The sequence below is a fragment of the Phyllobates terribilis genome, unplaced genomic scaffold (genome assembly GCF_046119375.1).
Source record: "Phyllobates terribilis strain yellow unplaced genomic scaffold, ASM4611937v1 Scaffold_1__5_contigs__length_1240528914, whole genome shotgun sequence".
NCBI classification, from domain to species: Eukaryota; Metazoa; Chordata; class Amphibia; order Anura; family Dendrobatidae; genus Phyllobates; species Phyllobates terribilis.
Window position 1 is genome coordinate 1,148,093,952 of NW_027362761.1, and position 12,306 is coordinate 1,148,106,257.

A 12,306-nucleotide genomic window follows, 5' to 3' on the forward strand; every position below is an offset into this window, starting at 1 on the left:
TTGCAAACTTCATCTCTCAAGGAACTTGTTTAGAGATGTGGTGAGCACCTTGAACTCACAGGTGCTTCACAGAATTTTATAACGTTGAGCCGTGAAAATGAAAAATTATATTTTTCCCACAAATATGTTCCTTTTGCCCCAAATTTTTCATTTCCGCAAGGATAACAGGAGAAAATAGACCATACTATTTGTTTTGAAATTTCTCCTGAGTAAACCGATACCTCATATGTGGTAGAAAACTACGGTTTGGACACAGGGCAGGGCTTAAAAGGGAAGGAGCTCCAATTGAATTCTGGAGCGCAATTTTGGCTGGAACAGATTGCGGATGCCATATCACATTTGAAGAGCCCCTGACATGCCAAAACAGCAGAAACCCCCACAGATTAACCCATTTTGGAAACTACACCTCTCAAGGAATTAATCTAATGGTGTAGTGAACATTTTTAACCTTCAAATGATTCACAGAATTGTATAACATTGGGCTGAGTCAATGGGGAAAATTTTTTTTTTCCACTACAATGTTACTTTGGCCTCAAGTTTTCAATTTTCAAAAGGGATAATAGGAGAAAAGGACAACAGGGTATGTTATGCAATTTCTCTTGAGTACGCCGATACCTCATATGTGGTCGAAAACTGCACAGTACAAATCTCAGAAGGGAAGGAGCGCCATATTGTAGTGCACATTTTACTGTTATGGTTTGCGGGTGGCATGTCATGTTGGCAGAGCCCCTGAGATATCCGAACAGCAGAACCCCACATAAGTGACCTCATTTTATAAACTATACCTCTCAATGAATTAATCTAGGGATGCAGTGATCACATTGACACTACTGGTGTGTCACAGAATTCTACACCATTGGGTGATGAAGAAAAAAATAATTACATTTTTACTACAAAAATGTTGTTTTAGCCCCAGATTACATTGACACACGGGGAAATGGGTAAAAATGGCACCAAAATTTGTCACACAAGTTCTGCTGAACGTGGCAATAACCCATATGTCTCTGTATTGTACTGCTTAGCCATACGGTGAGATTTGGAATGGAAGATGTGCTATTTGACTCTTGGAGAACAAATTATTGTACCATAGTTTGCAGACTCCAAGTACAGAACCTCTAAGTGCCAAAAGAGCAGAATTCCCCCTCAAGTGACCCCATTTTGGAAATTGCACCCCTCTGGGAAGTTACCTACAGGATGAGTTCATTTTTCACTCCATGGATGTTTGCCAGAAACAAGAAGCAGTGGATGTTGCTAAGTGAGAATTGCAAATGTGCCAGTGTAATGCCCAGTACGTTGTAGTGCCTGTACTGTGTACCCAGCTCATGCTTCTGGAGACATGCACCCATAAATTAAGCGGGATCTCATCACTACAGAAATGCCCAACATGTGGACGCTAACTGCGGTTTACACACACTGTGGGACTCAGAAGGGAGGAGGGCATTTGGATTTGGGAGCGCAGAATTCGCTGTGTTTCTTTTGGGAGGCGAGGAGCCATTTTGCTTTTCCAGAGCCTTTGTGCTACCAGTAACTATATATTTCCGTTAACAGATGACTGATCTTGGTGGGGACTTGCTTTTTTGTTGTTGGTTGATTTGAAGCTTTTGTTGGGAACATTTTACATAACATTTTGGATCACATTTATCTGGCACTCTAAGCTGAGCACTTGCATTGGGGTTTCCATCTACAACCCCTGGCAAAAATTATGGAATCACCGGGCTCGGAGGATGTTCATTCAGTTGTTAAATGTTGTTGAAAAAAAGCAGATCACAGACATGGCACAAAACTAAAGTAATTTCAAATGGCCACTTTAGGGCTTTAAGAAACACTAAAAGAAATCAAGATTAAAAATGTGGTACTCAATAAGGGTAATTTTTTTCAGACCAAGCAGAGGGAAAAAATTATGGAATCACTCAATTCTGAGGAAAAAATTATGGAATCATGAAAAACAAACACACAAAAGAACACTCCAATACATCACTAGTATTTTGTTGCACAACCTCTGGCTTAAATAACAACTTGCAGTCTCTGAGGCATGGACTTAATGAGTGACAAACAGTACTCTCCATCAATCTGGCTCCAACTTTCTCTGATTGCTGTTGCCAGATCAGCTTTGCAGGTTGGAGCCTTGTTATGGACCATTTTCTTCAACTTCCACCAGAGATTTTCAATTGGATTGAGATCTGGACTATTTGCAGGCCATGACATTGACCCTATGTGTCTTCTTTCAAGGAATGTTTTCACAGTTTTTGCTCTATGGCAGGATGCATTATCATCTTGAAAAATAATTTCATCATCCCCAAACATCCTTTCAATTAATGGGATAAGAAAACTGTCCAAAATATCAATGTAAACTTGGGCATTTAGTGAAGATGTAATGACAGCCATCTCCCCAGTGCCTTTACCTGACATGCTGTCCCATATCATCAATGACTGTGGAAATTTGCATGTTCTCTTCATGCAGTCATCTTTGTAAATCTCATTGGAACGGCACCAAACAAAAGTTCCAGCTTCATCACCTTGCCCAATGCAGATTCGCGGTTCATCACTGAATATGACTTTCATCCACAGTCCATGATTGCTTTTCCTTAGCCCATTGTAACCTTGTTTTTTTCTGTTTAGGTGTTAATGATAGCTTATGTTTAGCTTTTCTGTATGTAAATCCCATTTTCTTTAGGCGGTTTCTTACAGTTGGGTCACAGACATTGACTCCAGTTTCCTCCCATTCGTTCCTCATTTGTTTTGTTGTGCATTTCCTGTTTTGGAGACATATTGCTTTAAGTTTCCGGTCTTGACGCTCTGATGTCTTCCTTGGTCTACCAGTATGTTTGCCTTTAACAACCTTCCCATGTTGTTTGTATTTGGTCCAGATTTTAGACACAGCTGACTGTGAACAACCAACATCTTTTGCAACTTTGCGTGATGATTTACCTTCTTTTAAGAGTTTGATAATCCTCTCCTTTGTTTCAATTGACTTCTCTCGTGTTGGAGCCATGATTCATGTCAGTCCTCTTGGTGCAACAGCTCTCCAAGGTGTGATCACTCCTTTTTAGATGCAGACTAACGAGCAGGTCTAATTTGATGCAGGTGTTAGTTTTGGAAATGAAAATTTACAGGGTGATTCCATAATTTTTTCCCTCTGCTTGGTCTGAAAAAAATTACCCTTACAGAGTACCACATATTTTTAATCTTGATTTCTTTTAGTGTTTCTTAAAGCCCTAAAGTTGCCATTTGAAATGACTTTAGTTTTGTGCCATGTCTGTGATCTGCTTTTTTTCAACAATATTAAACAACTGAATGAACATCCTCCGATCCCGGTGATTCCATAATTTTTGCCAGGAGTTGTACATGTACGAGTGAAGTGATTCAGATGAAAACCCCGAAGGATCCGCTCACTATAATGAGGCAGCAGAGTTACTCTGGACTCCGTCTGGCATCTGTTCAGCGGAATCATTCTTTTCAGAAGTACACAAAACTGTTGCTGACAGCACTTTTATGCACTCTTAAAAAGACGGACACCGCCGGATCATAATTCACAGTGTCTCCATCTGCTTCATTATAGGGAATCTTCCTTCGGGGGTTCCGTCTGAATGACGTATTTCAGAGATTTACATGGAAACCCCAGTATAAGCACTCAGTGCAGAGTGCAGGTTAAATGTAAACCGAGCCTTAGTGCTATTTTTGTGAGGCAGAATGAACAAATCAACAGCAGGTGAAAAATTGGTTTTATTTATTTTTTACGCCATTCCTCGTGCTGTATAAGTGATTAGACGAGTTTATTCTTCAGGTCGGTGCGATTGCAGCAATGCTAGATTTAAATTGGATTTTTATGTTTGGCTGCTGTCACACACTAAAAGACGCTTTTTTGCTAAAACTAGTTTTTGCATCGCCATATTTAAGAGCTATAATTTTTCTATATTTCTACCGACACAATCATGTGAGGGCTTGATTTTTGCGGGATGAGTTGACATTTTTATTGGTACCATTTTCAGGCACATGACATTTTTTGATCGCTTTCTATTCTGATTCAGGAATTATTTTTTGGGGTGTTTTTATGCCATTCACTATGTGGTAAAATTGTTAAAACTGCTTTATTCTTCAGGTCGGTATGATTACAGCGATACTACATTTATATACTTTTTTAATGTTTTGGTGTTTACACAATAAAAACTTATTTTATAGAAAAAATAATTGTTTTTGCATTGCTATATTCTGAGAGCTCTAGTTTTTTTTACTTCTTCCACTGATGGAGTGGTGTGGTGGCTCATTTATTGCAGAACAAGATGGTGTTTTCAGTGATGCCATTTTTATTTACATTCGTCTTTTTGATCGCGTTTTATTCCACTTTTTGTTCGGCGGTATGATAAAAAAGCAAAGTTTTTTGCCTTATTTTTTTTTTTTTTACGGTGTTCACTGAAGGGGTTAACTAGTGTGACAGTCTTAATGGTTGGTCGGCGATACCAAATATATGTACTTTTTTGTTTTTACATAAAGAAATACGTTTTCATGACTATAAAATATATATACAGTACAGACCAAAAGTTTGGACACACCTTCTCATTTAAAGATTTTTCTGTATTTTCCTGACTATGAAAATTGTACATTCACACTGAAGGCATCAAAACTATGAATTAACACATGTGGAATTATATACTTAACAAAAAAGTGTGAAACAACTGAAAATATGTCTTATATTCTAGGTTCTTCAAAGTAGCCACCTTTTGCTTTGATGCCTGCTTTGCACACTCTTGGCATTCTCTTGATGAGCTTCACGAGGTAGTCATGGGAAATGGTTTTCACTTCACAGGTGTGCCCTGTCAGGTTTAATAACTGGGATTTCTTGCCTTATAAATGGGGTTGGGACCATCAGTTGTGTTGTGCAGAAGTCTGGTGGATACACAGCTGATAGTCCTACTGAATAGACTGTTAGAATTTGTATTATGGCAAGAAAAAAAGCAGCTAAGTAAAGAAAAAAGAATGGCCATCATTACTTTAAGAAATGAAGGTCAGTCAGTCCGAAAAATTGGGAAAGTGTCCCCAAGTGCAGTTGCAAAAACCATCAAGCGCTACAAAGAAACTGGCTCACATGAGGACCGCCCCAGGAAAGGAAGACCAAGAGTCGCCTCTGCTTCTGAGGATAAGTTTATCCGAGTCACCAGCCTCAGAAATCGCAGGTTAACAGCAGCTCAGATTAGAGACCAGGTCAATGCCACACAGAGTTCTAGCAGCAGACACATCTCTACAACAACTGTTAAGAGGAGACTTTGTGCAGCAGGCCTTCATGGTAAAATAGCTGCTAGGAAACCACTGCTAAGGACAGGCAACAAGCAGAAGAGACTTGTTTGGACTAAAGAACACAAGGAATGGACATTAGACCAGTGGAAATCTGTGCTTTGGTCTGATGAGTCCAAATTTGAGATCTTTGGTTCCAACCACCGTGTCTTTGTGCGACGCAGAAAAGGTGAACGGATGGACTCTACATGCCTGGTTCCCACCGTGAAGCATGGAGGAGGAGATGTGATGGTGTGGGGGTGCTTTGCTGGTGACACTGTTGGGGATTTATTCAAAATTGAAGGCATACTGAACCAGCATGGCTACCACAGCATCTTGCAGCGGCATGCTATTCCATCCGGTTTGCGTTTAGTTGGACCATCATTTATTTTTCAACAGGACAATGACCCCAAACACTCCTCCAGGCTGTGTAAGGGCTATTTGACCAAGAACGAGAGTGATGGGGTGCTACGCCAGATGACCTGGCCTCCACAGTCACCAGACCTGAACCCAATCGAGATGGTTTGGGGTGAGCTGGACCACAGAGTGAAGGCAAAAGGGCCAACAAGTGCTAAGCATGTCTGGGAACTCTTTCAATATTGTTGGAAGACCATTTCCGGTGACTACCTCTTGAAGCTCATCAAGAGAGTGCCAAGAGTGTGCAAAGCAGTCATCAAAGCAAAAGGTGGCTACTTTGAAGAACCTAGAATATAAGACATATTTTCAGTTGTTTCACACTTTTTTGTTAAGCATATAATTCCACATGTGTTAATTTATAGTTTTGATGCCTTCATTGTGAATGTACAATTTTCATAGTCATGAAAATACAGAAAAATCTTTAAATGAGAAGGTGTGTCCAAACTTTTGGTCTGTACTGTATTTATCTATCCTGTTTATCTCTTCCATAATAACTCTGCTTTCCATCACCTGTCTCATCTATTGTATTTTTGTGTCTTATTGTGTATAAATATGTGACTCTTCAGATTTTGTTATACTAGCCTGATGAAGAGACCTGCGTAGTCTCGAAAGCTTGCAGTTTGTTACCATCTTTTCAGTTAGCCATTAAAAGGTATCAACCACTGAGGACTCTCAAATCTAAATATTTTTATATATAGTTAGTGATTTTTGTGTATTTTTATTTTTTTTTACTTTTTCACTTAGTCACTCTGAGTTTAACTTTCATGTTTCTGATCGCTGGTATAAAGCATTGCAGTGCTTAATTCCCGTCAGTGCTACACTGACAGAAGCTTCTTAGACCATGCTCTGAGCATTTTTTAACAGGCTTTCCATAGCCTGATGAACCGGATTTCGTCATGAAGATATCGGGTCACCATGACAATGATCGGGCACTCGCGATGTCAGGGTTGCACAGATCGGATGGGAATGGGAGCCCCCTCCCTCTCCCAGCCTCCTAAATGTTATGATCAATATTGATATCCCCTTGCTCAATTGCTTCACAAACCCAGTCTCGAAAATAACAACCGCGACATAATGATTAAGATCCAGGACGGGTCGAAATGTCTGGAATGTAAATCTACAGACTTGGCCTGTCATCCTCATTACCACATCCTGTAGATTCTCCTCTGGCGTTACCTACCCGCTGCCTGTAGCCATTTTTCTGTTGATTGCAATTCACTGTTAATTTGTCTCCATCATTGTTGCTCTGGATGCATCCGAGCTCCTGTCACTGATTAAACCTTCATTATGCCGGAGACCATTTGTGTTTTACCAGTTATTTTTAGATCCCGTATTAGTCTCTCGCCCTGATGTTTTCCTCTTTCACACTGTTTTATATTCCGATCTCTGTTTTCACACCTGCATTTTTTCCCAATTAGCCACAAAGTGAGAAAAATTTCAATGTTAAATTGAGGCAAAAAATTCCTCACTTTCTAGTCTTGTTCTTCTCAAGGTTGTAGCAGAGTGTAATAGACTGAGTTATATGTGTGGTAACAGCCTGAACAACAATTACAGTACCTACAACCATAATTCCAAAAGAGTTGGGATGCTATGTAAAATGTACAGTTGGTGAAACTCTGACCAGTAGCGTAACTAGAGTCCGATGGGTCCCTGTGCAAAATTTGAACCTGGGCTCCCCCTAAACATGTTGCACAGATGTATGGGACCCTGTCGTGTTCTAATTCCAATAAGGACATATGAGTTGCCCCCCTTTCCCTGTAATTTAGTAATGTCCCCAATCCTGGGCCTCTTCCAGGTATATATCTGCCCCCCCATCGTGGTCCCCTTCCTGGTATATATATGTCCCCCATCCTGGTACATATGTCCCCCATCCTGTTATATGTCCCTTATCATGGGCCCCATCCTGATATGTCCCTCATCCTGATATATGTCCCTCATTCTGCATTCATGTTATTCAATGCATAGGGAAAGAAAAACAATAAATGCTCCTACTCGCCTTCCTCCCACGCGTCGTCATCTTCTGCAGGCGACAGCTGACTTCAGTGTCCAAGTGACAGAAGCGCATGACATCACTGCCATGTGCTCCCAGTCATGTGCACGCCGACGTCAACTGCTGGCCTCTGATTGACCCGGTGAGTATGTGCTCTGCAATACTCTTAAGCTGGATGTGCATTTGAGGACGCACATCCAGCTGCAGTAGGGGCTGGCGTCAGTGGGCCCCTCACCGGCCCGGTCGCGGTGGTTATCGCTGTGACCACGATGGTTACGCCACTGCCTCTGACCATCTTTGCTTCAGAGAGACTCTGCTTCTCTATCATGCTCTTTTAATATAAAGTCACGTGACTTAGTTGAAAATTTACCCGCCAGCTGTTATTCTTTAGTACCACTTAATGTACTTTTCCAGCCTTTTATTAACCCTGTCCCAACTTTTTTGAGATGTGTTGCTGCCATCAACTCCTAACTTTTTTAATTTCATTTGAAAAAATGAACTCAAAATGTCCAATTTCTGATGTGTTCTGTTGTGAATAAAATATGGCTATAAAAGATTTCCAATTCATTGGATTTTTGTTTTCTGTGTTTTTTTACACAGCATCTCAACCTTTTTTTTTAGAATTGAGGTTGTAATATACTGTATTCTTATTATTGGGATTGGGCCGTATGATGGTCTTCCTGGGTCTCATTCCACACTGTTTTGCCTGCATTTATGACTATTGCCAAGTGTCCCCTTCATGCTCTTTGTTTTATAGATAGCAACAGGGCATGACAGTGGAATGCACATAAAATCTCCACATCAGGGAGAGGGGAGAAAGTTTCTCAGGGACGGCAGACAAAACATAAAAAGAGGAAAGTATATAAAGCGAAATTAAGTGCAGGGTATAACTTGTCTTTATACATGACCTATTGAAGAAAGTTGCTGTCATGTAGTGGCTAGGGACGGTGGGCGCCTACCTGATCCCTCAAACTAGTACCCTAGTCTATCCCTGTCCCCCGTAAGGTGGAGACGCCGGGGTCACATACCTTGCTATGCTCCTATCTTAACCTTTATTTGTTCCCTCCCAGGGAGCTGTGAGACTGAAGTGTAACCAGACAGACAAAAGTAGACAGACAGGGATGAAAGAAAACCACAATCATGCAAATATACTCACAAAATCAACAGAGTGGAACACATGGGAGGGATAGGTAGGAGAAACCAAATATGAGGATAACCATGCAAACCAACTCCAAGCAGAAATCTCCTGAACAGCTCTCCCACTGCCTACTCCATACACTGAATTTCTCCTCCAACACCTAACCAGGAAGTAGACCTATCACTTGCAAATCCCAAGTGCCAGTGACCAGTATATATACCAGAGGGGAGTGGCCAACACAGAACAGCTGAGGCAATTCAGGATGGAGAGCTCCATGAGATCAACTGAACTGATTAACCCTTGCCATGACAGAGCAAGGGAAAAACCTTCACTGTTTAATAGAATGGTGAAGCAGTTCTAATCAGTGCAGGATTTTGTGTGACCAGACGCTGCAATCTTCTGACCCCTCTCTGTCGCAGTATCCCTGTGACAACAGCATCCTGGATGCATACAGAGCTCATATCCAGCCTATATTACAGGGAGAGACATTCCCACAAGAATAAATCTGAAATGTGGATCAATTTGCAAATCAGGGGATCTGAAAAAGAAAGAAGGAATAAAGAATAGCGCAAATTTTTCCTTTTTGTACAGCATTATACATAACATGGCGTTATACAAAATAGAGCAGCAGTGGGAGATCAATTTTGCCAAGGGGCCACATGAGAGTCAGTGACTGTTGTGGAGGCCGAACCAATAGGCTGAAATTAATTCTGCTCAATATTAATATTAACATATTAATTATTATTTGTTTACATTAATTGTATGACTTAATATAGAGCAGAATTAAGTATGCTGACATCCCCTATGAACCCCCCATAGCTGGCTATATACAGTATGAGCTTCCATAGCTGGTTACATACAGTGTCAGCCCCCCCATAGCTGGTTACATACAGTGTGAACCCCCCCCATAGCTGGTTATATACAATATGAGACCCCCATGATTAAAAAAATAAACACAACACATACTCACCTCGCTCTCGTATCCCCGACGCTGCGACGCTGCGCTCCGGACCGTACCCGGGGCCATTCCTGCTCAGCCTGACATCATAAGGCAGGGCGGGTCCAGCATCTGAGTGCGATGGTGACAACATGCGGCCGTGGCGGCCGGCTTGGAGCGGCTGCGTCGTGACGTAAGTGGGCACTTAACTGTTAAATAGACGCGCCCGGCCGCCCGCGCTGTGTATAAGGGGTCCGCTCTGCCTGACGTCATGCGGCAAGGCAGGCTCAGCATCATTCAAGCCGCCTGCGGCGGTGACTTAAATAGCACATGGGATTGCAAATTATAATGGGGGCAATTCATGGGCCACCCCGGGAGCCACGGGCCCCGGGCGGTAGCCCAGATTGCCTTCGTTATAATCCGCCTATGCAAACAAAGCACCCCTCTCAGTTGATCACTTCGATACTGGCAGTTAAAACAAGTCTCCAGAGTAGCAGCTGTTCATAGATGTACAAAGTGGGTCATATAGAGAAGGGTTGTCCAGTTGAGGATAATATGAGGGTACTGTGTCCGCTCACAATATATTTCCACCTTTATTACAGGTAAAAGACCAGCGGACAGCCTACATTGTGCTGATCACTAATAACACCGGATTGTCCTCCTCAGCAATGAACATGACTAATATTATCCTCCAGGACAACATCACTGGCATCCTGATAGAAGAAAGCAGTTCTGACCTAAGCAGCTCTGTTACCGGGATGCAGACCTTCCGAAAAGACTCTCTAAGAGGTGACGACCATATCTGTAAAACTGAAAAAGCTATAGAATGGATAAGACGTCAGCGCTGGGCTGTCACTGTTCGATGTGCGACAGCCGCTGACGCCGAGTGTGGGAAGCCGAATAAAAGATTCATTTATTTCATAGTCATAGCAAAACTTTTTCATGAATGCGAGTATCTCCAGCATATCACTATATAAAAAAAACTCCTCAATTTATAGAAAGGCAGAGAGTACGCGGGATGCAAGCATAATCACACCACTTTGTTCTTCATCCATTCATTGCAGTGATTGCAGCTTGTGAATCGCAGTGTAGGGAATGGCAGAAAATTCCGAGAATATTCCTGCTGCGAGAAGGTGTGAAGTAGAGAAATAGCAAGAGAGGAGACCATACTTTACCATCCTTTACTTATGTGTTTTAACATTAAAGCAGTTTCATTTAAAAGAATGTAAAGAATGTAAATGCATTTCTAATCAAATCCTGTTTTTCAATTGAACCTATCAAAAATCTCTGCTTGCTGGCAGCGAATGTAATTTTATCTAGAGTCTCCGAGAGCAATGAGACATCAAGAGACTCATGCACATTCAGGTTCCTCATGGCTTCATAGTATTGAGTAATACGTACTCCATGTACTGCCATATGGTGCATTTTTATATCAGCAATGCTTCAGTAGCGCAAAATCATATGGATATAGAATATTGCGGGTATCAGTACTTTGTTGCAGCTATAATACGACTGTGAATGAGCCTTAAAGGGGTATTCCCATTTCCAAGATCCTATCCCAATATGGAGTAGGTGCAATAATAATAATAATATTGCCAAATACCTCCAATTAGAAATGTAGTATAGTTCTCCTGATAAACTATGTCTCTTACCTCATGTGCAGGGCAGTGCAGTAGCTTAGGTATCCATGGTTACAACCGCTCATGTAGTGACAGTTACCTGTTAGTGGTTGTAACCATGGATACCTAACCTGCTGCAATGCCCTGCATATGAGGTAAGTGACATAGCTTATCAGGAGAATTATACTACGCTTCTAATTGGAGGTATTTGCTAATATTATTACTCCTACTACAGATTGGGATAGGATCTTGGAGATGATAATACCCCTTTAAAGAGTGTCTGTCAACAGTGTCCAGTTTTTGTTCTTTTTCACCTACTCCCTTGAGTATTCCGTTTTTCTGGTTTTTGTTTTTTTTAAATTCGCCATACTGTTCCACAGATCTGGGCCTTTTTATTTGGTGTTGGTGCTAATTTTTATGGTTATTACTAAGTGCGGTGCTCATAGGGTTCTCTGAGGGCGTGTGTTAAGGCTTCTCTGCATTATTACCCCGTCCCCATGACCACCACTCCCTTGACCATTAAAGACCATAAAAATTTACTCTTTATAAAAAGGTCCACATCTCTGGAACCATTTGACTGATTTAAAAAAAAAAAAAAAAAAAAAAAGGAGCAGCAGGAATAAATTAAGAGCAAAAACTAGCCACTTATGATCTTGTGACAGGTCCCTTTTTAAAGGGGTTTTCCAGATTTATTAGCCGTTTCATATAAAAGAACCAGAGTTTGGTCCGAGTATCTATTTTTCTCGTAAGTGGAAACAAAAAAAAAAAATTTTTCCCCACCTTCTCCTTTCTGTTTCTGATAGTCCGTGAAATCGGACAGGACTCTAATGACATCCAAGTGCTGTTCAATTTTTTTTTTTTCACAGACACTGAGACTTGCATTGCCGAATTTGATCTGACACTCGGATCAAAATTGGACATGTCGCTGTGATTTTGC

The 12,306-nt window shown here is 41.2% G+C and overlaps 1 protein-coding gene across 4 annotated transcripts in view; it reads left to right on the forward strand.

Annotated features, from left to right (window-relative positions):
- The window catches only part of EVC2 (EvC ciliary complex subunit 2), a 232,255-nt gene that overhangs the window by 41,064 nt on the left and 178,885 nt on the right, over positions 1–12,306 (forward strand). For all 4 annotated transcript variants that reach the window (XR_012250759.1, XM_073648296.1, XM_073648303.1 and 1 more), the window contains exon 5: positions 10,353–10,539. Coding sequence is in view for 3 of the 4 variants with exons in the window: in XM_073648296.1 (XP_073504397.1) it covers positions 10,353–10,539 (187 nt within the window). In the remaining variant the exon portion in view is untranslated. The remainder of the gene's footprint in view (positions 1–10,352; positions 10,540–12,306) is intronic.